Raw genomic sequence first — 27190 nt, 5'->3', positions numbered from 1 at the left:
GACCTGAGCCCAAGGCAGAGGCTTAACCTACTGAGTCACCCGGGGACCCCAGGAATGTGCATTTCCAACAAGACCCTCTAAGTCTGTGAATTGCTGCTGTTGGGAAAGCCATTGTCACTTAAGATTTTTGAGGATGAGTAGAGGAGTTAAATTAGTAAAACAGTATATTGACATAAACTTTGAGCTCTTTAAAATCATGTGAGAGTTAAGCTGTGTTGAGGGCTACCGAATACTAGGTGTATAATTGCTTTTTTTTTTTTTTTTTTTTTTGGTAAGAGAAAATTCTGCTTAGAACTTGGATCAAAGAAAAACAAAAAGCAGTTGGTTTAGGTATGAGAGTATGGGCAAGCCTGCTTTTCTAGTCTACAAACCACCTTACTTATTAAACTCCTTTGCTCTTTGGGAGAATCTTGCTTCAGAATACTGACATTCCTATGGCATTACCTGCCAGCTGGAAAGCCTTTTAAACCCTGAAGCGTTGGGAACGTAGACATGCATCACTACAGCACCCATGCACATGGAGAGGAATTAAGAACCAAGCTGGCATGTCCTTCCTTCTCCCATCAGATAATTATACTCTTTGCACTGCTTTCCTTCCGGTTTTGCATTTGACAAAAGCTTCTGAGCCTAGAGGCTTTGAATGAAAAATTCCTCTGGCTCCATGGTTAGTCAGTAGTCAGAAGAAGCTTGTGTGAGATGGCTTTCCCATCTTAGCTTAAGAGTTTCTTCCAGCATGTGTCCACGAATGAAACATACTAAGATACCAAAGGGCTAGGGCACCTGGGCAGCTCAGTTAAGGTTAAGTGTCTGCCTTTGTCTCAGGTCACGAACCCAGTGTCCTGGGATCGAGCCCCACATCAGGCTCCCTGCTCAGTGGAGTGTCTGCTTCTCCCCCTCCTTTCTGCTCCTGCTCTTTCTCACTATCTCTGTCTCTCTCAAATAATTAAATAAAATATTAAAAAAAAATAAACCACAGATTTGCTCCCTTAAAAAAAAAAGATACCAAAGGGCTTTCTCCTGGAGGCAGGTCCAGGAAGATCTAGCAGGTGGCTTAAAGGAGCCAGGTTTCTGCCACTAGGTTCCTATAGCATCTGTTACATCAGTTCTCAGCCCCAAGTGTACACTGGAATCGCTTGAGGGCCTTTTTTTTTTAAGATTTTATTTATTTATTTCAGACAAAAAGCATGATTGCAAGCGTGAGCACGGGTGGTGGGGGGCAGAGCAAGGGGAGAAGTAGACTGTCCACTGAGCAGGGAGCCCCATGTGGGACTTGGTCCAAAGACCCTGCGATTATGACCCAAGCTGAAGGCAGATGCTTAACTGACTGAGCCACCCAGGAGCCCCTTACTTGAGAAACAGATTATCCTTGGGACCTATTCCTCCTGGAGATTCTGATTTTATTGGTTTCGAGAAGGATCCCGGGCATTAGAATTTTTTAAAACTCTCAAAATAATTCTAATGTGAAGCCAGGGTTCAATACCCCCCGAATTAGGGCACCACAGATGGGTGCAGATGGGTTAAGAAGTTGCTGAGAGTTACAGTCATTATTATGTTTTTAAAAATGGAGTACAGTCAAGAATTCTGCAGTTAGATGTTTGCAAAGTTCATTCAATATGTTAACTTTGGCCCTCACTTCAGGGATGAGAATTCAGAGTGATGTCAGACCTGGTCTAATGAGATTCTGTAGGCACAGCTTGCCCTTTGGAGACAGACTCAGGATTGAATGACTTTTGGTTCTTCCAATTACTACTGGGAAGTGTTGACCCCTCACTCCTCCTAAGCTTCAATTTCCACCTCTGTGGAATGTACGTAAAAATCCCTACTTTACGAATTTGTTAAAACGAATAAGTGAGACTTAAAGTCTCTGTCATATTAGTAAACATTGTGAATATTATTGTCTCCCTTTTCATACAGAAAACAATTTTTAGGCCAAAAAAACTTCTCTGCTATGTGTCTTTTCTAAGTAACACAGTGAACTAGCATAAAATCTGGGACTAGAACTGGTGAGTTTTAGTTAGGATCTGGTTCTTTTGCAGAATCACAGTAATGTTGCTAATATATTGTTTAGAAACTGTAACATCTTACCCCTTAAGGGTTGCTTCTAGATGATTATTACCTGTAATGAACCAAATCATCACGTCTCCTTCTCTTCATCTTTCTTAAGCTGCATAATTAAATTTACAAGAGGCGATGAGAGCAGGCCAAGGCATACCTTATGTGGCAATAACAATAATATGCTTTAGAGCAGATAATAAACACACTACTTCAAGTGCAAGGACGCTGCTCAGGATGGTTCCTCCCTGACCAGCTGTAGGTGACACAACTCACAGGTCTGAAATACAATTCTAGAACTGTGCTGTTCAGTACAATAGTCCTAGCCTAACTAACATGCAGCTATTTCAATTAAAATTAAAAGGAATTAGGGGCGCCTGGGTGGTTCAGTGGGTTAAAGCCTCTGCCTTCAGCTCAGGTCATGATCTCAGGGTCCTGGGATCCAGCCCCGCATGGCTCTCTGCTCGGCAGGGAGCCTGCTTCCTCCTCTCTCTCTGCCTGCCTCTCTGCATACTTGTTATCTCTTGTCTGTCAAATAAGTAAATAAAATCTTTAAAAGGAATTAAATGAAAGAAATTTAAAAATTTACTCAGTTGTACCATCTAGGCTGTAAGTGCTAAGTAGCCGGACGTGACCAGAGGCTGGTGCATTGAATAGCACGGATTTGGAACATTTCCATCATCACAGAAAGTTCTATGGGTCAGTGCCGTGTGACAGGCTCTATTTGTTTCTTTGGATTTTCCATTGTATCTAAATCTGTGAATTGCTCTATTAATAACTGTTACTGACATAACAATAACGTGAGGGAAAAAAATGATGGGGTGTGATATGAAAATAAGCTGAGAGGAAGAGGACAGGAAGAAAGAGAAAATAGACTGTCTTTCTAAATTGACATCTGGGGAGTGACAGTTCAAACAAGAATAGACTGTCCCCTAGGTTAGTGAGCAGAAACACCCTGGCTGCTGAGTTCATTATGCTGATTCTGGAAGGCTCGGGTAGTACCCTGTCTGTCTGATACAAAGGTCTGGCCGCCAGTGTGCCTGCTGGGCTCCCAGCGGGTTCCCGCGGCAGCTGTCACCATGGCAACGCTCAAGCTTGGGATGGGAGCCGTGACAGCAGCCGCTCTCACGCCGCTGCCCCTCTCCTCCCAGCCATCCTGAGCGGCCCCACCCACGGTCTCATTAATCACTGTGAAATCTCCAGAGAGCTCTAGTTAAGCGCAATTTATTGCAGTAAAAAATAGGACCTGGAAAGAAATTCAGATGTTAAACCCTAACCAGCAAATGCAATGTTAGGTGTCTTGCTGTTAACAGAAAAGAAAATCAAAGTATACATTTTAAATCGTACTAGATCCTGTTGCTGTGTTTGATCCCCAGCTAAGAAGCACTGTCCCCTTTTTCTGCATGGAGAGAAAGTCCCTCATTTCTTGAATGCTATTGGTGGTTGCGGGTGCCCGTCACGTTTCCGTTCTTTTAAGCACCCAGTAGGAGGCATTACCCAGCCCCTCCCGTTTTTTAATAATCCAAGTACCTTTGTGGGGAATCAGGTAAGACGATAGGAAGTAAAATGCAATTCTCTTTCTGTCCGTGTGATTTATTTTGAGCAATGCAAGGGCAGGGAAGTGGTATGTGTTACTTCTAGCTAGAAACCTTAAAGAAGCAGCACCCGATTAGCCACATTCCCTCCCGCAGGCGGCGACGATTCTAAGGGTGGAGCCTACCCCAGACTCGAGACACCCTCAGGTCAGCTTCGCGCCAGTGCCTCACCCATTTAAGATAAACCGAGGAGATGTAAGGGGCTCTTTTGCCTCTAAACATAGCATATGTTAGAATCTTTTAACTAATATAGCGGGTATGCTAAAATAAACGTAAATAAAAATAAAACCGAAAGAGTGGGAATGTGTTAATTTCAAGAATATCCTATCTATTGTAGGATCGGCTTAAATAAAAAGATCAGTTAAAGGTTTGTTCCCCCCACCCCCACCCCAGCCAGTATCTTTTGTCTTGTAAGCAAGATTTGTTAATCTTGGCTTAGATCAAAGCAAAAAATTAGCCCTGTACTAGCGACTGAATTAGTCTTCTTACATCTCTTGATGACAAAATGTACATAAAAAATTTTGATGATACCTATATATAAAATTGCTTTTAAAAATTTTAAGAGAATATACCAGTTCTTATATTCTAATAAATAGGCACATACAAAAACTATGGGAAAGTGGCTGACATACACTTAGTACAGTTATCTGATATTTTTAATATCATTTTGTGGGGGAATCCTGGGGAAAAATTTGGAAGATACGTATTTTGTTATTATTTTATTTTATTTCAGTAGGTTTCACACCCAGCACGGAGCCCATTGTGGGGCTTCAACTCACAACCCTGAGATCAAGACATGAGCTGAGATCAAGAGTCAGACGCTTAACTGGCTGAGCCACCGAGGCACCCCTATTTTTATTATTTTACATAAATGGTTTAACTTTACTAGTTCACCCGTGGTTCCACATAACTGATTCTGAATGATGTGGATATTTTAAAAAGCCAAATAAATTTCTGAAGTATTAAGAGCTGTCACAATTAAGGCTATATTCCAAGCAATTTTTAAAATGAAATTCTAGATAGCTTTGAACAATAGCAGCCTCCCTATTGTGTCTCCTTAAAAAAGGCAGCTCATTTAGATATAATAATCCTAATGTGTGTGTGTGTGTGTGTGTGCCCTCTGTGTATCTCATCTATCACCTCAAACCCTTCGATGTGCTATAAAAGTTTAAAAAACTGAAAGATTTAAAGCAGTCATTATTTTATAATCACAAATCCTAACACGGAGCCCTTTAAACATCCACTGAAGATAAAGAAATAGAGAAATCAGAAAATAATTCCGCTGGATTTTATAAATTCTATGGCTGAGATTTCCCTTCGTATACCTTGATACTCAGAAAATACAATCTACTTTAGCACTTTTTTTTTTCTTTTTTAAGTGCAGAGAACTTAGAAGTTCCATAGGGTGCCTCAGCGGGGATGTCCTCCCACGCGCATTCAGGATCTAAGACGTTCTGCCAGTCGGCCAGCAAGGGGAGCCATCCCAAAGTAATTACAGACACATGCGGACAATTTCTCCTAGAATTCAAGTGTGTGAGGGGTTTTCTGATGCGTATCTTGCTCTTCAGTGAATTTTCTAGGTCATCGCTGACCGTATGGTGGAAACAGCAGGCCGCCAGATAGTCCGTGCTGCGGAAACCTCAGACGCGGGGCTGTTTCTTTGGAATCTCTCTTTCCCCTCGTCCCTCGCTGCTAGAGAAAGCTTCTGTTCCACAGGAGCCAGGCCGAAGGCTGTGATCTGAGTCCTGCTGTTGCTCTAATGTCTGCCCCTACTCGGGACTCTTTATGAATTCCTTTCACCCCTCCAATAATAAATGGAAATTACATGTTCCTTTCAAGTCCACCTACCCACTCCTTTCAGGAAAGGCCATTTGTTCAAATGCACCTGGAGCTAATTCTCACTTCCTGAATCTTAGCCACCGAGCCAACCCCCTGCTCTGCCGCCTCCTCCCAGATCCCCCAGATGCCATTTTACTTCTTCTGGAGGTCTGAGCTGGTGTGTTTTGGGGCTGGCCCCAAATGAAAGACGCCAAGCGTTGAGTATTTCCAGGTATGGTATTACTGTGTGTTGTTTCATGAGGGCGAGCGTTTGTGTGGCACCTAGCCAAGCATCGTTGTTTCAAGAAAAGTCAATAATGCATATTACAAACATGTTTTGGTGACCAAACACAGCCTCCCAGCGATAGGTCTCCCCTAGAAAAGTGAGGCAATTATCTCAATCAGTCAAGTGAAAAGGTCTATTTATGCTTCAATTCTCTGGCTAATTCAGGCAAAAGTAAAATTTTCATCTGAATGATCTCAGTAATTGGCTTGCTGCTTTGCTTTACCAGTGAAAACTTGACAAAGAAGCGGAGGCTCTTCCATCCTGACAGGGTGGTGGTAATCATAGGGGGCTTGTGCATGGAAACCATCAGGAGAAAGCACATTAGCGGAGACTTTGTTGAGAGATTCCAACAAAGAGAATTCCTAACCAGAGTACTGGTAAATATATGTATTCATTTCCCCCCCACCCTCAATCTAAGTTCAAAACTTTACGTTAATCTCGTAACTGTTACCTGTCTTTATTTCTTCTTTTGATGTGATTAACGTGGAGCTGTACCACCCAAATTGATATCAGAACAAACTTCTCCTTGGGGGATGGCCTCAGCTGCAGAGAGATGTCTCGCTCAAAGAGCGTGACCTACCTAGGGTATTCACACCCAGTGACTGGTCACGGTGGGGACCTAAAGAGCTGACATTTTTGGCTCACTAGGGGACAACTCCAGTGGGCCATATCGGCTCTGGGGCTCCCTGTGAGTTGGCCTGAGGCCTTGTCAGATCTGCATCGCATTTCCGTTCAAAGGCGCCCCTCTTGTCATTACTGTTAACCTCTCACACTTCAGTAGAGCTTCAAATAACTGACCTTTTCTTTGCCACAATCACCCAGACCCCTATTCTGGCTGGTCTGGGGGTGGGGGGGCGGCCTGTTTTGTGCACCACTGCCCTCTCATTGTCTCGTACAGTGTTCTAAACAGTAGGCTCTCTGCAATTATTTTTATTATTATTATTATTATTATTTTGAAAGAATAGTGATTGCAATAGCTACAGTGAAGATTTTTACTGTGGCATTCTCATCTTGCCCAACACGGCAACTACTCTGATTCATGATGTCTTTGGGATCTCCCTATTTCCCTAAGGGTACAAGTCATATTCTTTGGACTGGTTCTCAGAGCTTTGCAGTATCTGAATTGATTCTCGGCTGATTGCTCATTTGTTCCAAAGGTAAATCATCTGCTCTTATCAACGTCCCTCTGCCCTGCACGGAAGGGGGTGACTTGGTCCTGACTCAGACTCTCCTCAAGCTCATCCATACCGTGGAATATGGAATGTCCTCTACCAGGTGAAATTCTCCCTCCCCTTGAGTCTGACTTCTTCTCCTCCTTTTCATCCAGCCATCTTTCCCTCATCTGGTCTCCTGTGAATGTACCCTTCCTTCTTGTACCGCAAATATATCAGCAAACATTTTGTGTGTCTGCTCTGTTTCAGGCACTAAACGGATGGATGCCAAGAATATGAAGAGTAGAGACACATTTTCTGTTCTCAGGGAGTCCTGTAGAGGGAGTAAGTACCTAAATAAGTGAGTGCAGCGGAAAGTGAAGGGAAATGACCTGACTGGGTATAGAATAGCAGGTAATCCAGTTTTAGGAGAATCAGAAAGGCAACATAAAGGAAGAGACATTTGAGTTTTCTCTTGAAAAACGGGCAGACGGTCCTTAGAGTTGTGCCGCTAGAACAGGGTTGTGGGGTGTGTGTTCTGAAAGGGGCATGCCAAACAGAGGCGGTGAAAAATGGAGTAGTGGGCAAGGTCTAAGCAGTCTGTCTTGTGGGCAAAGGAGGACATGCGAAACAAAGACACAGTTTGACGAGCACAAAGGCTGGAAATGTTTGCTGTGCCCAGATCTTGGGTGATCTCATGGGGCATCTCAGAGTTTGGATTTTATCTTGTTGTCAGTGAGGAAGGAATATCAGAGGAGAGAGCAACATGATCAAATTGGAGTTGTAGGATGTTCACACAATCACGTATTATGACTGCACTGACAAAAGATAGAAATCTAGTGTCCCAAGAGTAGTAAAACACGTTGTTTGAGGACAGTGACTTGTATATAATAGGAGATGAAGAAGGATCCATTTTCTCTTTGTTCTATTGCCAATAAAAGGTTACCTTAATTCAGCATTACCAGACAGGTAAGCTTTTATCTGTGCTCTGTGTACGCACGTATTCTAAGCACCAAATCACACAGAGTCTGTGTTACGCAGAGCAAAACAAAAATACTAGTAGTCAGGTGTTTACAGGATACCATCTCACAAGAGATTGGATCTATCTTCTTCAAAATATCCTCCCAAATTCATTTGAATAGGGAGTTCCTCTCTGGCCCTCATATTTGTTCACGCATCATTACTTGATGAAGGAGTTGAACAGTTGAGGAAGAGAAATGTTAACAGAGTCTCCACTCAGGGATCAATCATAATAAAGTTAACACGTCTTTGAGATGATAATGTAATAAGTCATTCACAGGAGCTGGTTACACACACTGTTTCAAGACTCTATCTGTTACACAGAGGGAGGGAGGTATTCCTGCGTGTTTTGTGACAGCTCGGTATGTGGGAACAAAAGATTTACACAAAATACAAAAGAAGGCAACAATAGATACAACTTAGAAACCGGTTTTACTCTGCTGCAAACAAATGGACAAGATACTGTACAATATATAATAAAAAGTACAGCATAATACAAGTGCCACTAATAAAAGAAACTTAAGGATAAGACTTAAAAATGCTTATTTGTGATTTATATATATACACACTGCAATAAAAAGCCACAATAAATACACGAATTTCCATGTCATTCATAATAAATACTGAAAATATAAATACAGAAGACTACATCTAATATGAATAAATTATTACAACATAAGATCCAGGTTAAGTTCTGTTGAATATTATTGTAGCTTATTTTATATACCCTTTGGCATCTTTGATGTTATAACTTATACACAAGAGAAATCAATCTAGAAACTGTGTGACATACAATATGACGTTTTAGTGTAAAGCGATTGTATGTATGAACTGTTGTTTGATTTTCTTCCCTTTCCACTCTTTCTGAGTGATTATATTGAACATAACAATAAGAAAATGTCTATTGAAATACTGTTGAAATTGAGTAAAAAGTAATAACAGAAATCAACTAAGAGATAAAACCAAGCACAGTGTCAAAAAAATGTTACAGTGAATTGTTTATCTCACTGGGTTTTTTAAATTACTTTTTTTATCGGCAAAAAACAAACCAAAAAATCCAACCAAAGCAAAACAAAAGAACACTCTCAAAAGACTTCCCTTGTGTAAAGACCATTCCCAATGTCCGAATGGTTCAACACAGACTGAAGGATACACTCAAGTCCTTTGGATTCTTTGATCTACCATTACATTCAGCTCACTTGATTTCACCAGAATTTGCAAATGTTCCGAATTTTATGGCAGCTGGAGAGTGGAGACACAGTTGACATCTAAGACTATGATCAAGATAAAGATACTGCAAAAGGTGCCATTTGTCTATGCAACCAATTATACATACATATTTTAAATGGGGAAAATGCATTTTTGACCAGTGTCAAATGACCTTTTCCTATCAAATTGATATACCCTGTGACATTGAGGGAAACACATTGAAATAACAAAGTGCCATTTTCTGCATTAACAGGCATTAACCAGTACATATGTATTAAGAGTTCTATCTTAAGAGGCTATTACACCAGAAATGCAATAAACTAAAATGAAAGCAGATCAACTTTACTAAGACACAATAAAGGCTGAGGTTCTTAGGAACAGAGTTGTAATCTACAGGTTTTTAATTTTTTTAACTATGTCTGTACTGTAAATGTCTAGCATTTATTTTACATCAAACACTTTTGAAACATGTTTCACAAACTACGCCTCAGACTTATTTCCATAGAGGTGTCTAGAGTCAATTAAAACATGGGCCAAATTATTCAACATCCTTTACATAAACATTCTATAGCTTTTTTTTTTTTTTTAAATAAAGCAAAAAGGGTTATTTCCCCCAGTGTTATTTGTGGGGAACAACCACACCGATGTGGCTCTCATTTCACCAAGAACATCTGAGTTAGGGAGATAAGCAGCTGTATCTAGATTGGAAAAAAATCCGATGGAGAAAGGAAACCTTGATTTTAGGAGTGCTCCTCATCTTCCGGTTAGTTTTGACTCAGAGCTGGAAGCAACTCTAAGCAAACAGAAAATGCTCTGAAAGCTGCAGGGGGTGGTTAGGTCAAGTGATGGAATGGGGGGGGGGTGGTCACCATCCTCCCAGACTCCTCCCTTCGATTTCAGGCCTTGTCAAGATGACAAATTTTTAAATCATTCTGCTGATCCCTGAGAAGGCAGGCAGCCATTGTTTAAATGACATGGGGACAAAGGCTGGGAGGGAATGGTGGCTGACTAATTCTCTGGAGTTGTTTTATTCCACAGCAGACTCTCCAAAACTAGTCACATCTTCCCCAGAAGGAGTGGAAAAGCTTGAGATTCTCATTTGTCATTTTAGGGTAAAGAAAGATTAATGAGAAGGTACTTATTTAGAAGCAAGAAGTTAGAAAATGCTCACTTTATGTCTTTGTCACTTCTCAGAAAATTGAGCAAGTCAAGTCACTTGATCCTAACTCTGATGTCTGTCACAGGGGATCTGAAACAGTCACCTTTCTTGACATTACCTCTTGATATTCCAGCACTGGTGAACACAAATGAAAAAATAAAAATTAAAAAAAAAAAAAAAAAAAACTACCTTCAAAGTTGTTGAAAGCAGGTTGGGTTATTGAACATGGTCTCAATACTCACATCTTTATTTTTTAAGAATCTAATTTCTTAGGAGACTTATGGAGTCATCAAATACAATAATCATCAAAGTAAGGGGGAACTCAGTGTCTTTTGAGTCTGCCGGGACAATGGCCCAAATCACCACAACTGTTGCCAGGTGCCTAGCCCACAAAGACTGGCCAAGATATTTTCTTATTGGGAGAAAAACCTAAGAGAACTGGATTGTGTTGCCAAGGGAACCACTTTCCCTAGAGATGTTAAGAATAGATGGGTATCTCTCCTGTTGGGCATCCCTGAATGACAGTCCTCCCTGGAGTAGATGGATGAGGCTGATGACCTCTGGAGATCTCTTCTAGTCTCAGGACTATAAAATTTGAAGAATACACAAGAATCTCAAACTTTTCATTATTCACACACAGTTGGCCATTCTGAGAATCCGTGAAAAGATTAAACTAGTCTAAGATACCCGTTTGGGATGACTAGCGCCTAATGAATCAAGATTCAGAGCGTAACCTTTGGCAGGGGACCCTATTTAATTATAGTACAAAGGAAATGACTGTGCCAACTACTAAAATTTACAGTCTATCAAGTTGAGATATTATTTGGATATCATTAAAGCATCCAAGGAACAACACTTAATTAAAAAAAAAACAAATAACCTCAGGCAATTTATTTCTTAGGCTTAGATATTTAGGTTTTTCCTCTTTGGGAGAACTCAACTTTTGATTTTATTTCCTTCCTTCCTTTTTTTTTTTAATATTGAAATAGAATTTCTAAAAATAAATAAGTAAAATTTCAAATTCCTTTGAACTTGTTTTAAAGATGGATGGCTTTCTTTATGGCTAAGGGAAAAACTTGCTGCCCAAGATAAAAAAGGAGAAGTAAATCAAAATTGGATAAATTAAGTTACAAAGTTTAAAATTCACATCTAATTTTGAATAGGCTTCCTATGTAGAGACAACAACAAAACCATATTGGGAGGGCACATTCCTGACGTAGGGTTTCTAGTCTTATATAGCATGGCAGTAAGACCTGATAAAGTTCTCTGGTGATAGAGTAGCTTAGATAAGTTTTAAAGAGATACTTTCTAAATCAATGTCCTCCCAAATACTCACCAGTAAGTAACTTTTAAGATACCCCCAAGCAAGATAAAAACATTAGGAAAAAACAGAAGGAAAGGCATACCTAGCAAAAGTTATTCCAAAATCGCCACTAAAACCATTCAATCAGGCCACATAAATTCACTTAGACCAAGGCAAGGCTAATTTCTACCATAAATTTGTCTTTTCCTAAATCCTTTGAATCAATATACATTATCTTAAAATACTGAAATGGCCTCATACATGTCACTAAAATGAGAGTTACCGAACTGATTTGATTATCATAATAAGTAATGTGAAGAAAGGAATGTCATCATTAGCACATTAAATATGAATGTTGTCCAAAATAAATTCTATCATATTCTCTTGAAACTTGAGTTCTGCCAGCAATTTATGAGATGAAATAAAATGACACACTAGAGCTGACTTTTCTTGAATTATAAGCAGGTATAAAGTAGCAACTAAGAAACAATTACCCTGTAGAGTGATATATTTATCACAAGTGAAAGAAAGTAGTCAATAATATGACTTAAATCTTTGAAATTACTTCATTTTCCACAAATGTAACATGTACCTGTATTTACTAAAATTCCAGGCTATCTGTTAATTAGATTACAGGAGCTGCATATAAAGAATGGGCTGGTTTATGCTTTGAATCTGGTTATATTCACCTTCCTGCTTCTAATTATTTTGTCTGAATTACTACTGTCAAAGATCAAAAACCCAAGGCGTTCTGTCTATTCTCCAGACAGCCCAAAGTTAGACCAACTGCAGGACCACTGAGCAGGTAAAACCCAGGTCGTATCAAGCTTTGAGTCTGAATTTCTGATAGGAAAGAAAATAAACAAAAAACCCCACCAGCACTGGTTGGTTGGAAGGGGGTCTCATGGTCTAGCTGAAAAGCTGAGAGGAGTTGAAGTAAAACTTAGAAGTGACTATTTTAAAAAGTCACATTAAATATGCAGATTTGACAGGTAAAATATTAAAGAGCTCTTTTATTCCCATATTCATCACTTTTGACAATAGTCTGTCAGTCACTTTAATATGAAATGTGTCTGAATCTTAAAAATAGTCTATTTAGCGTGTTGGAGCCTGGTGTTTTTTTATGCATCAGATGATTTTTAGAGAGTAAGACGTAATTGATGTGGACGGTGGGCAGCAGATGGGAACACCAACGGGGCTCTGCGTTTCGGCATTGTCACTGCCCCTTCTAGGTTTCGGGCTGCCCCTTGTAAATCTAGTTTTCTGGTGAACATTCTAGCTGTTCAGCTCTGCTGAAACATTCCAGTTCCCCAGGAGACACTACCACTTATTACACTTAGATTCTGTCCTCGACCCACCCTGACACCTCCCTAATTTTAGTGGGCTTTTCCACTGCGGATATTCAGTTAAATTAAGTCAATTAAATTCCTTAATGTGACAGAAAACATCTGTTGAGCTGTGCTATTTGTGCGAAGCTGTGGCAAGTGGCTTCGACATTTAAGTTACTTGAGCACGAATTAGCAGATCTCAGAATAATATCATCAGAAGTCGTGAATTTGTGTTAGAATGTTGGGGGATTAAGGATTTAAGCTTTCCATGTTAGTTGTGGTAAAGATACACAGATAGTTCTGGTTTCAAATTACACCCAAGTCTTGCCTTTGAAAGTAAGAAGGTACTTCCACTTAAGGTTGGTATTTTATAAACTGGTTAGGGTAATGATGCTCTAAACTCTGTGAGAGAATAAGGAGCAGATGCCATTTTTCGAGGGGAAGGTGAAGTCGTGTTTGGAGAGGTGGAAGGCTTCTTGGTACCTTTTAAAAAAACCAGTCTCTAACTTCTGAGAATGTCCATTTTCCACCTGCTCATTTGATGGTTTTGTAACACCAGAGAAAAGTGAGGTGGCCCGAAGGACCTCTGTTTTCTACAGGTGAGAGGGCAATAATGCCTTTGGAACTTGGAACTATGGTTTCGCTAATTTTTTATGCTGTTTGTTTATAAATAGAAGTAAGAGGGATTATGTTCCATATCATTGTTTCAAAGTTTTCCTGAAATGTTTCCTGGCTTATACATGAGGCAACTAGCTTTAGAAACTCTCTGGTAGGAGTTTGCTAGTACAAATTTAGCATTACTTATATAGATCTAACCCTGAAGAAGCAATTAGCTGAAAATCTCTTCATTCGATTCAGTTCCTCTAAGTCTAGATTTAATTCAGAAATTTTGGATAGGAGAGAGGAGAAAAAGAGCATCCAGTGAATTTCATTAATTTAGGGAAAAGAAGTATCCTTTTCGTTACAGTTCGCATGTAATTAGACAAGGATTGATGTCACTTTTTCTAATTCATGGTATAAAATCACCAGTTAGAAGAATTACAGTGAGGCTTGACTATTTCATGCCACTCTTCATCATCATAATCCCTTAGAATGTGTAGTGTTTACGTCCTCTTTTTATTACTTAGGACACTTCCTCTAAAAGAGTAGGTGTTCTATAAATAGTTGTTGATAGAGTTGATATTTAGTAAATTCTAAATATCAAGACCAAAGAATTCAAAACTTATACAGTATCAGAAGTTTAATCAGAGAAGCAGTGACATGTCAATTTATAGCAAATAAATCATACCTATTTCCCTATTTAATGATAACCAAACCAGGATTTTGCTGAGACATCATCTGTTAGAGTGTTAAAAAAAAAAAAAAAAAAAGAACATAATCACTTATAATCTCTTTTTTTCTTGATTATTTTGTGGCCAGTGTTTCTGTAATTCACAGTGTCACCCCCCTCCACCTGCGGGGGCAGGGGGGTGGGAATGGCTATTGCTGGGCCATATATGACTGTGAAGATTTTATGACTCAATATTATTTTTACATTTTACATGTGGCTGGGACACTGGGGAAAACATAGTTTTATCACAGATAAAAGGTGGACTTTTTAAAGAAACTGTATTATTCAGCTAACAAAAGACATGAGTGGAACAAGTTTTCCTTATGTCTTAATAATCGGTGATTAAACGTTGAGGGGGGGTACTTAAGTAAATCTCTTTCGTTGACTTCTTTCTCCCAAAGGAAACCTAGAATGACAAAGGAAATGCAAGCTGCTCCAGCCACTTGACTTGCAAATCAATCTGGTCAGGATTCTAACTGGGAATTACGTCCCAGTAAAAAGTATAGGGCCGGTGTTAAAACAACAGGGACCAAAGCACGAAGCTCTGCCACGGGCAGTGAATGACTACAAAGCTGTGGGTCAGGGGGGAAAAAAAAAAAAAAGTAATTTGGTTAGATATACTATGGGGGCAACACAGCAGCTGCAGGTGAGGTGTCACTGTGTCTCAGCATAAAGATCTTAACTACCCCAACCGACTGCATACAGCTTGATCCCCATTTTCAAAAGCGTAGATAAACTGTGGAGCTCTCCTGGTATGTGGGCAGTTTTTGTTGAATAGAAGGGCTATTAAGGGGGAAAAAGATTGTCAGATGGAACACTGTGCTCTCTTCAGCGTTTCTGGGAAAGGAAGTAACAAAGAAATGAATCCATCATCAATATTATTTGCAACTTTGACCCAATATTTTCAGACTAGAGCTTTACAAATTATCCTCTTTTCTAGACCTTACTTTTTTAAATCATAAAACCCCATCAAATTCTAGGGTGGGGAAAAATACAGTATTTATTAACGGCCGTTGCCTAAAATCTGTCATTCTCCAGGGTGTGGTATACATCGTGTGTGTGTGTGTGTGTGTGTGTGTGTGTGTGTGTGTGTGTTATGGGCGTATTTTAATAGGTAATTTGTATATGCAGTTTGTGGGAGATGTTTAGGGGTTAGGTTATATATATGAAAATTTGGAATGGAAATCGTGTTTGGAAGGTTAATCCTTCTGTGCACAGTGACTTTCAACCCCAATCGGACAGACAGGGGAAAGAGCTCTGATTTTTTGTTTGCCTGTTTCTAGGTTAAGCATCCTTTTGGAAATGAAGCTACAAAACAGAGACCTAGCCAAACAAACAAGTAGGCATCAACCTTCTTGAGAATACAAAGCTGAACCAAATTAAGTATCTATCCTTGCAGAAACTGGACCGACATTCTACCCTTCAACTTTACCCCAGCCAGGGTCACTTCTCCCCCTGCCCTACCACTGCCACAGTCTGTGTTCCAAGATATGCTGACTGCTTCACGAGTAAATACTTCAAGGGCTTCTAACAGTCCCGCAAATAGGGCACATGTGATTTTTTCACATGCCTAAATGAAGGAACAGTAGCCTCTTGTCATTTTTCTTTGGGCCTGTGCTCTTTAGATTGTATTGATAAGGGAAACAATTTTGGAAATCAAGCACTAAAAAGTGTAACTTTGTAGACAACATGAGATATACTACGGAGATTTGAGCAAAACCCTAATCTGATTAACCTGAAGGGCTTATCATTCAAGAGTCACATCCCTGCCCTCATTACTGCTACTTCCATAAGGACAAACCCAAAGCTCCTTTAATGTTAATACTAATGGTTATAAATTTGGCCCCCTGGAGGGGTAGAGACAGGGCAGGAACCAAATGCACAGTGGAAGAGCTGCCGAGGAAACATGTTTTCCCCAAATCAAGTTTTAGTAGAAACGTTTCCATTGGAGGACTTTCTCGAGATCAAACATTTTTAAGTTCAATGAAACAAAATAGTATTTTTTAAGGAATTGAGATCTACAATATATTTATATCCATATTTCTAAACACCTAAGTCTAAAAGACATAAAAATTAGCGATGCAGTCACTGAATAGCAAGGCATGTCCACATTTCAAAGAGGCATAAAATGTGAAATGATAGAACAACAGAAGGTTGAAAATAGGAAACAGACTTAGCATAGTCATATTGCGTTGGGCGGGGGGGGGGGTCGAACACACTATTTAGGTAAATTAATGTACAGGAAAACAGGATCTTAGTAGTCCTCCGACGAACCAAGTGCAGATAATCTAAAGGTGGGGAGTGCATGTTTTTAATTTCTATCTGTCCCCTTTAATAAGAGAACATGAGGTAATTAGAAAGTATTCAATGCATTCTGGACTGTTCTGCTAATTGTCCCAGGCAAGAGAAATCAAAACGCTTCAGAAAAGTAAGGCCTAGTTGAGTATTTGGGTAGAGGCCCCCCCTTCAATCAGCTAGTCACTAAAAGGAAATCTCTTTATATATTCATTTTGTAGAGATGGATTGATCACGCTGTAGAAAAGGCTGGTCGCTGAGGATGTGTCTCTTCGAGGTTTCCTCTGCCTCCTCTGCTTATACTGAGTTAGGTCTTCAGAGTGGCGAAGGAAAATAGATCATTTTTCCTTCATAAAGTATCATTGGATGATTCCTCTATATTAATTATATGAACATTATACTAGTTACAGATTTAAAAAAAAAATTTTTTTTTTTTAAATTTTTTCATCTCAAAGGGTTCTCAGTCCCCACCCCTCACAAGGTACCATGAAGGGGCACTAAAGTGCATTTGGATGTAGGGGAGTAGAGTTTAAAGGTGCTGTCCAAGCTAAGAACCAAGATGATGCCGTTTAAAAAAGAAAGGCAATTCCTTCTACCTCCGTCTCTGGATTCAACTGACGGAGGGCAATGACTGGACCCTCACCAAAGGATTGTCCTAACTCTTAACTTTAGAGAAAACTGTGTAAGGACCTGCACATATAGACTCATTTATTTGTCCAAAATAGCAAAAATAGGCCTATTTCACCCTTAAGAAAGTATTCGCAAATCTGATCAGTCATGATCATAAAAACGTGAATGGATTCCAGAGGCAGTCCATGTGGGCATGCTCGGTGGTACTGTGTGTCTTCAGCTTAAAAGAACATGCTGCTGTTCATTTTCATCAAAACGTGACTTCTAGCTACCATAAATAAAATACACATGGAACGGTTAAATCTTTTTCTTACAATAATTACTTTTACAGTAAAAAGTCACCGTCATCTTCAGATTTATCGAAAATTAGGACTCTAAATCTTACTCTTTCCCAGTCTTAGTTAACAATCTTGCACAGGCCCGATAATCCAAAACTTGGAGCTCTGATCTACACAGCTTGACAGGTTTCACACAGTTTGACAGGTAGGCAACTGCGAGATAGGCTTTTTTTTTTTTTTAATTAGCATTTTTCTATCAAAACAGTCGGAAATCTTTTAAAATCCTCATAGAGACTGTATTTGTGCAATGCCACAGTCACGCAGCTAGAAAGGAGAAAACAAAATACAGTCAGGAAGATTCACCACAGTCCGGGGGTTTTCTTGGTCCTCAGTTTAAACCACCACGGGGCCCAGGAAATCCGATGAAATACAGTGCTTTCCATGAGAGAAGAGGCGGTCCCAGAAGCATTTAGGCTACTACACGGGGACGGTCTCAACCACGGGTGATTTGATGCATTCTTCGTGCAATCTGCTCTTTTCTGCCAGACTCAAAGAACTTTCCGCAGGGTGCTCTGAAATGCGACTGTCACCATTCAACGTGGAGACAAACCCTTCCTGGGAGGGGCCTTTCAAGTAGGAGTGGAATTCCACTGGAGGGTGGCTGGACCTGTGCTCGGGGTATAAACTACTGCAGGGGACGCCGCCGTCGTTTTCCGCAGAGGAGCAGCAGACGATGACAGAGGGGTTGGCAGCGGGGTAGTGGGAGGCGCCGTAGGCCTCCTCCGCTTGGCGGGCGTAGTCCACGAACTGCTCCGGGGTCATGGTGTAAGGCACCAGCGAGAGGGTACCGCTCTTCACAGGATCTCTCTCGGAGTAGCTCTCGGAGATCTGGCTAGGCGTTCCCGGAAGGTGGCTATCGATTTGGTAATACAGAGTCGAAGAGTTGGCGTAAAAAGAAGCATTCTTCGCGTGGCTCTCGTGGACGGCCGTGCCGTCGGAATAACAGAGGACGGAGGGCAGAGGGACGACCTCCGCATGGGGACCCAAACCTTCCACGAAGCTGTCCCCCTTCTCGTCGTCCTCGTCGTCCTCCTCCTCCTCCTCCTCTTCCTCCTCCTCCTCTTCCTCCTCCTCCTCCTCGTCTGACTCGCTGGGCGCCAAGCTCTGCGTACTGGAATCCGTGACCCCGCTGCAGAAGCTGCTGCCGTCCTCCTCCTCCTCCTCCTCCTCCTCCCCTTGGCAGTCTAACTCCTCGGCCGACTGCAGGTGCAGCACCGCCGCCTGGGGCTCCGTTTCGATCTCGAAATTGTCTGCGATGGAGTATTCCACGGAGTGCGCCACGGGGCCCATGGAGCTGCTGTGAGCGCTTATCTCACCGTGGCAGCCGTTCAGCGTGGGGATCTGCTGCTCCCGGTTTTTCTCCAGTTCAAGTTTCATGATTGTGTGCAAAAAGTGAGTCCGGACACGGATCGGATTAAATTCAATTCTACCTGCTGTGTTACTACATCCTTCTTTAGTGCAGCCGCAAGGGAAAGACATTCGGTCCACCTTGGAAGGAAGAACACAGATTAGCCCCGTGGAACTCTCACCGACCACGGAAAACGCCAGTACCTCTCCGCAACCCCTCTGAGTCTGGGATGACTTAATCCCACTTGCGCCAGAGCAAATGACACGGGGAAGTGAAGACTTCAAACGTGGGAGTCAACCGGGGTTTAAAACCTGTATTCAAATTAAAAATGAGTTCCGGCTCTAAACGTGGAGTTTTAGTTCATGACCCCCTTCCTGTGCTTTCTTCTTTCTCCTTTCTACCGTCCCCCCTGTCTTTTGCTCCCGTGATTTCAAAGTCGCTCCTTCCCCCAGGCTCCCTTCACTTCCACTGCATGAGGGCTCACACGCCCAATTTTAAACGACACCAATTTACTGCCCCCATCCCTTGCCTGCTATGTTTAAGCAAAATTAGATGACATTTTCCATACTGGCCAACCCCCTATTCTTGGCTTATTATAAAATGAACCTTTTGCCTGACATGGCCAGATTGACACCCCTTGGTCTCATGAAGCCTAGTAGTTCATCCACGTTGGTTTTCCTTCCATTTGTTTGGGTCCCTGGTCCACGGTGCATGTATGTGTCCTGCAGGGCTGGGACAGCAGTGCTCATTTATGACTCTGCTTGGTGGACCCATGCATTTTAGGTTCTGGCTCTCCCCTTCCCCCTCCTCACTCCAGGAGACTACAAGCTTCTTGAGGGAAAGGGATGTTGATGTCACCATACCCGACAATTAGAGTGACTGGGCTCCGTCAGCAGTGTTTGGGTTCACCAAATGTCACAGGACTGAACTCGTCACTCAGGTGATAATAGGTGGAATTCACGGCAATCCAAGAGCCCTCCTAAGACATTTGCTAATTGCTACCAATTCAGCTGTATGCAGACCAGAGCGCAGGCACCCAGAAAGAACTGGCTCTGCTTGCTGCCTTATCCAGGCGCAGGGACTTTCCTCTGCCACAAAGGAGAAGGCACACTTCCAGCCCTGTATCCTGGTTTCAGTAAAAAGTAGGGGCAGAGGGCAGAGCCAGAATCTATAGCTGCTTTCTGACTCATTAATCCCTTTTCTATTAATCCACATTAAGCAACTGTTTAACCGATGAGATCTATCCTCTTTTTTGGCCTGCCTGAGTGGCTATCTTTATTAAAAAAAGGCAAGTTTCCTCATAAAATAATGACACTTCACTAATCTTAGAGCATAAATCATATAGATGAATGGGGACTTGAAGATCTTCTAGTCCAAAGGTTGGTAAACTCTTTCTTCCTTTTTCCTTTTTTTTTTTTTTTTGTTTTGTTTTGTTTTGTTTTGTTTTGGGTAAAGGGCCAGAAAAGAAATATTTTAGTCTTTGTTGGTCCTACAGTGTCCCTGGCAACCACTCATTGCTGCCATAACATCACGACAGCAGTCACAGATGACACCAAAACAGACAAACAAAGAGACGCAAAATGACTGGGCTTCGCTAAAATGTTATTTACAGGGACAGGTGGCAGGCCAGATTTGTCCTGTGAACCACAGTTTGCCAAACCGCCGATCCAGTCCAGCCCTTTCATTTCTGAGATAAGGAAACTGAGCCCAGAAAGCTCACCTGACTTGCCAATTTCACACAGCTGGCAGAAAGCAGAGCCAGGAGTAGAATTCCATTTTCTTAAGTCCCAGTCCTGTCATTTTCGCACCCGTGTGTGCCACCTCTAACCTGTCGTCATTTCGTACCCCATAGATGGATCAGAAAACACAAACGCCCATGTCAGAGATGGGACGATCTCCCTGAGTGCTTGTAAAAACCCACAACAAGCTGGTACAATACATGAATCCAAGAGGACGGGATTCTCACGGACTAAGCTACAGCTAGGGCTGCCTCTCCTACATATCGTGCGTGGATCAGTCAGCGTACTATGTACGTCCAGAAATGTCCCTGACTTAGTATCTCTCTCTTCTTCTTCTTCTTCTTTTTTTTTTTTTTTTTAAAGATTTTTATTTATTTGACAGAGAGAAATCACAAGTAGGCAGAGAGGCAGGCAGAGAGAGAGAGAGGAGGAAGCAGGCTCCCCACGGAGCAGAGAGCCCAATGCGGGGCTCGATCCCAGGACCCTGGGATCATGACCCGAGCTGAAGGCAGAGGCTTTAACCCACTGAGCCACCCAGGCGCCCCAGTATCTCTCTCTTCTTGAACCGTAGGTCCTGTCTTGCTGCAAAGCGTCTTCCTGGATGGAAGAAATTTCTTTCTGCGCCGCAGGGTGGGGGGAGGGGAGGGAGAGTGTGTATGAGGTCTCCTCTTTGGAGTCCTTGAAACCCAGACCCTTACCTGACACTTAATGCCCGCCAGGCTGCAGGTACACGTTTCTGGATCACAGAACACTCGGCAGTCGCAGCCACAGTCCTCTCTCGACAGGCGGATGGCGCGCAGCTCGTGCTTTTCTTCCACATCAATCTTTTTCACCCCCGAGGCCCGCAGCAGTGCTCTCCTTTTCTTCGTCGGCAGGGGCTGTAGAAAGAAGTACTCGTCTACCTCCGTGTTGTCTAAATCAATATCGTCATCCGAAATGTCATCCACGGTAAGAGTGCTCGCTTCTTCAGATTCCACTGTGCCGTTCTTGGTCATCTAGAAACACGAAGCAGCAAACGGACTTAGCATCGGCAGGTCTCGAATCCCTACTTTGATGCTTAAAACTAGTATAAAATATCATGTCCCATAATCCGGAGTGTTTGTGGGTCCTATGATTTCCATTTATGTTTCTCTCTGGAGAAGTCACAGGAAAGAAAAAGGAAGGCATCAAAATGATAGGCTTTTACATGCACTGGTAGCTGAAGACTTAATTGGAACTCGTAACCCCCTAATGTCAGGAGTCAGAGTTTTTAGCCAGGGTGATGTGAAAAAGGCCAAAGGTGACACATGCCCATCAGGGAAAGCTATCTTTAGACTCAGTTCGTGATGGGCCGCTCTGATGGTGGAATAAATGTGTCCTTGTTCAGAGGTGCCGGTATCTTAGCAGAAGCCACTGCCGTGTAAATCAGCAAACATGTCCTTGAAATAACCACTCTGTCTTTTGGGACGCGGGCAAAACCATGAACTAGGAAATAACATTGTGCCGCACTGTGCTGTTGGGACTACAGACATGGTTCCCCTACAGAACATTCCAAGAATGAGGGCTGGATATGAAGTAATCAGTCAGGTCAGTGTGCTGTCAGAAAGACAGGGAACAGAGAGCAGTGCCCGCAGGCTCTCGCCCACGGGCAGCCAAACAATAAACCCAGCCCTCAGAGGACTTCACCGGAACCTGTGCCCCAAGCAATAGCATCTGCGTCAGAGCTCCTGTGGACAGCTACGTCTCATCTACTTATGACTATGTGCATCTATTTATATTTCTTTCTAAATTAATTTCATCCATCAGTAAACCCTGAGTCAGTAGCTCACTTCTTACTGTTACACCAGCACATATTATGTTTCCTTCATAAAAAAGCACTGAGAGGCGTTTTCTCTGAGTATGAGCGAGGAACCCATCCTGAGAAGCAGCACAGGAATAAATGGAGAACCTCCGTAAGGGCTTGCTCTAAATATAGATGCCGTTTTGATTCTTTAATTTATAAAGTGTTACTTCATAAACTTCATTAATTGTAATTATTACCAGGCTATTTTAAAAAAAATTATTTATTTGATAGAGAGAGCCGGGTGGGGGGGAAGGTGGGGGGGTGGAGGCAAAGGGAGAAGCAGACTCCTCGCTGAACAGGGAGCCCAATGTGGGGCTCGATCCCAGGACCCAGAGATATGAGAGTAGGAAATGTACATTAAAACGTATTACAGAGGGCCTCTAAACTACATTTTCAAGAGCCACTAAATTATATATTTTTTAATAATTCAGAACCTTAAGTCTGTGTTCTTGCAACAATGGGTCTTCCCCTTTATGGGGTTTTGCTTCTCAGTGGGATCTGCAATGCATTTCCTTTGTTTGCATTTCTTTGTGTCTTATTGGCTAAACTGTTTCCACATTTCTGTGATGTCCACTACTAGGATGTTACTTTGATTGCTGTTATCATTTTTGTTAATTCTTATTTGCTCATAGAAGCATAAGCATATGTGTGAAGATCTGATTTTCTAGGAAATTCAGGTGTGTAATTACATAGTATATACTCAATCCTCTGTGATAGGTAAAGCTGCATTAACAAATAGGAAGCATTACCTTTCCCACCTTGTCACCTTTGTGGCATTTAGATTTGTTTTCATTAATTCTTGGCCTGTCTGACTCCATAGCTCACACAGAACAGCCAGGACTTGGAGAGCATGGTTCATTTTTAATATTTCTTTCCTACTTAATCTCCGTGTTCTATATTTATGCTCCCTCAAGCAACCGGTGACATCACAAAACAAAGAAAAACCCTCAATTTTATATCAACGGGGCTTGATTTTTTTTTAAACTTTTTATTTATTTTTTATTTTTTTTCCAATATATTTATTTTCAGAAAAACAGTATTCATTATTTTTTCACCACACCCAGTGCTCCATGCAAGCTGTGCCCTCTATAATACCCACCACCTGGTACCCCAACCTCCCACCCCCCCACCACTGCAAACCCCTCAGATTGTTTTTCAGAGTCCATAGTCTCTCATGGTTCATCTCCCCTTCCAATTTACCCAAAAGCACATACCCTCCCCAATGTCCATAACCCTACCCCTCTTCTCCCAACCCCCCTCCCCCCAGCAACCCACAGTTTGTTTCGTGAGATTAAGAGTCACTTATGTTTTGTCTCCCTCCCTATCCCATCTTGTTTCATGGATTCTTCTCCTACCCACTTAAGCCCCCATGTTGCATCACCACTTCCTCATATCAGGGAGATCATATGATAGTTGTCTTTCTCCGCTTGACTTATTTCGCTAAGCATGATACGCTCTAGTTCCATCCATGTTGTCGCAAATGGCAAGATTTTGATTCTTTTGATGGCTGCATAAATAAATAAAAGGCTACTCACATATTAGGGAAAATTGTTAGGGGAATATGAATTACCAACTGGCATCTAAAAACTTAAAAAAAAGCTACCTTAAATAAATTAGAGATGAAGCTTATTCCAAATATAAGTGCTCTTAGAAATACAATCTGCGCCTCTTATTCCCACATATTTAAATTACGATAAACAATTTCATTTCAAGAGAAAAATTCAATTAAGAATCTAAAAACTCTTCACGCAGAGCTCCATACTGTTTTCATTCTTGTTTTAGGAACCCGCCGGGGGCCTCATCTAGATTGCAAAATCTCACATTAACACTGAGGTGATCTGGCAAGGTTTCCTCCTCACCTCCCCCTTAATATTTTTGCCATTTTTTAAAAAGTTTTATTTATTTATTTTATTTGAGGAAGAGTGCAAGCAGGGGGAGGGGCAGAGGGAGAGAGAGAATCCCAAGCAGACTCCCTGCTGAGGGCTGTGCCCCATGTGGGGCTCGATCTCAGGACTCTGAGATCATGACCTGAGCCGAAATCAAGAGTCAGATGCTTAAGCCACCTAAGCATCCCTCATCTCTGCCATTTCTTTCTTTCTTTCTTTTTTAAAGATTTTGTTTATTTATTTAACAGACAGAGATCACAAGTAGGCAGAGAGGCAGGCAGAGAGAGAGAGAGAGGAGGAAGCAGGCTCCCTACTAAGCAAAGAGCCTGATGCAGGGCTCGATCCTAGGACCCTGGGATCGTGACCCGAGCCGAAGGCAGAGCCACCCAAGAGCCCCATATCTGCCATTTCTAATGAAGACTGGAAATATTTGTGTTCAGCCTAGTCAGCTGCCTTTTCTCCCCTTCCTCACAGTTTCTGGTGTGGTAGCCATTGAGAGAGATTCTTTACCTCGCCAGTCCCTCCTGCAGTCTGTGCCCATTTGTTCCTTTAAAACCCAGGCCAAACCTACTAACTTTAAATGCTACTTAAAATCAGTGCATTACATAGATTATTTTCAAAAGCATCTTATATTAGGGCAATAGGGAAAAAAGTCAGTGAGCATAAATCACATCCATCATGCTCTCAAGATCTGGCCCAAAGAAGCCAGAAAGACTTCAAGATCACCTCACCTACTTCTCCTGACTTCTTTACTCTACTACCCATCTTCACAAGAAATTCATTTTGTACATTTCTTTCTCTTCCCCCCAAATTTATTGAAACATAATTGACATATGACATTGTGTAAGCTTAAGATGTGTCGATTTAATACACTTATATACTGTGGAATGATCCCCACTGTTGCATTAGCTGTTCTTGCCATCGTACCACATAATGACCACTCCTTTTTTGTGATGGCATCATTTCAGATGCACTCTCTTGACAACCTCCAAGTGTGTAACACAGTATTGTAAGCCACAATCACCATGCTGTACATGAGCTCTCCAGAACGTATTCTTCTTATAACTGTAAGTTTATAGCCTTTGACCAACATCTCCCCATTTCCCTTACTTTCCAGCTCCTGGCAACCACTATTCTACTCTCTATTTCTAGGAGTTCTGCTTTTTTAGGTTCCACATATCAGTGCTATTAGACTGCATTTGTCTTTCTCTGTCTGAGTTACTTCACTTAGCACAATGCCTTCAAGGTCCATCCGTTTGTCACGAATGGCAGGGTATCTCCTGGCTGATGAGATTCCATAAGATCCATATATAATATTTATCTCTCTGTCAACATGAGTGCTACCTTTAAATGTCTTTTCTCGATCTCAAATAGATTCATTGAATTTTCAGGCTTTAGTTCATCAGATGGTCCTTCCTTATTTTATACAGTAATGAGGTCCAGATTAATTGTGTGACCTCTCCAAAACATGCTTTAGTACTTAATTCTCTGACCCCTATTTAATATGCTTTTCTCTGTACTTCTAGGTTCCAAGTTTCTGATGGTAGACAAGGCAGTGCTAGAACTTGTACATAAAATTAAACACAATATATCCAAAAACCTATCCTTTTTATTAAAAAAATGCATACAGATTAACAAGCATATTCAAAGGAATGCTCTTTTTTGAGATAGACACCTTAGAAGACAGTCTGGGATGTGGACCACTTCCATTTCAGTAACTCTTTTCCCAAAGTAATGTTGGGAACAAGAGCTTAAAAAACAAAAACAAAACAAACCTTGCCAAAATATGTGGTTTAATTACACTGTGGTTAACTACCAAATAATGCTGGTCCTCAAACCTGCTTTTGTTTCTGTGTGCATGTGTGTGTAAAAGGTGAGAGAGAGAGCTTGAGCTGAGGAAGAAAGGGAGGTGGGAGAGAGATGGGCTGAGAGCAACGATATTGATAAGAGCAGTTTTTGACTCTGCGTGCCTGGTGTTGCTCTAAGCACTTTACCTGCATGATCTCATTGAGCATCACAAAAATCTCATAGGTAGATATTATTGTACTTACTTAGCTGATGAGGAAACTGAGGCACAGGGTGCTAAATAACTGTCCAAGGTCATAAGAAAAAGGGTGGGCAGCAAGTCACAAACTTAGATATTTGACTCCACTGCTTGCGCTCTTAATTGCCATGGTATTACATATATACACTTACATAAAATATACACTATATATACACTTATATATATACTTTTATATATTAAAGCATATTGAATAGTCTTTGTTCTTACTTAGTGTGCAAGCATTAGCTATGTCAGAGCACAAGATGCAGGTGTTGATCTCAATGGGTTGGAGGAAAGAGATGAGGAATCTAGTAATTTAAATCCAGTTCATGGGAATTTTCTAGCTGAGAATGAACACAGGGCACCTAGTGGGGGGTTGCCGGTGGGTGAGAAGGGAAGACTTCCACATCTAAGCTTAACTCTGAAGATGGAGTAGTAGTGAGATGACCATCTGGAGGAAAAGCCATTCCACACTCAGCAAGAGTATAGTTTCAAAGGCCTGAGATGGAACAAAGCATGGTGTTTTTAATGGCCTACGAATTATTCAGATGGCGGGATTTACACAGGACCACTTCCTGTCTTGGTCCATAAGCAAAGAACATAAAGTAAATAAAGCATCGGCCTCTAGAGAGCAGCTCCTCTGTTCCCCTGCTTTAGTCACTTTAGAGGAGATAAGAATGACCTAACTCATGACTTGATTTTTGATCTTTAGATGATAAAGATCATCTAAAGATCTTTTGATCTTTTGATCTTTATCCTACATGTGTGTGCATTTATTTATATATATTAGAAGGATATCAAGGTCAAAGACTCTAGAGAGAGAGAGAAAGAGAGCGT

The 27190-nt window shown here is 41.5% G+C and overlaps 1 protein-coding gene across 3 annotated transcripts in view; it reads right to left on the bottom strand.

The window, feature by feature from the left end:
• Positions 1-17515: 17515 nt before the first annotated feature.
• CSRNP3 (cysteine and serine rich nuclear protein 3) overlaps positions 17516-27190 on the bottom strand; it is a 208670-nt gene continuing 198995 nt past the window's right edge. For all 3 annotated transcript variants that reach the window (XM_044242248.1, XM_044242249.1, XM_044242250.1), the window contains 2 exons: positions 21300-21596; positions 17516-19002 (listed from right to left, as the gene is read on the bottom strand). In XM_044242248.1, coding sequence (XP_044098183.1) covers positions 17932-19002; positions 21300-21596 — 1368 coding nt within the window. In that variant the 3' untranslated portion in view covers positions 17516-17931. The remainder of the gene's footprint in view (positions 19003-21299; positions 21597-27190) is intronic.

Source organism: Neovison vison, chromosome 3, assembly GCF_020171115.1.
Source record: "Neovison vison isolate M4711 chromosome 3, ASM_NN_V1, whole genome shotgun sequence".
Classification (NCBI taxonomy): Eukaryota; Metazoa; Chordata; class Mammalia; order Carnivora; family Mustelidae; genus Neogale; species Neogale vison.
The sequence above is the reverse complement of the archived record's forward strand: the minus strand, read 5'-3'. Positions and strand labels throughout refer to the sequence as shown.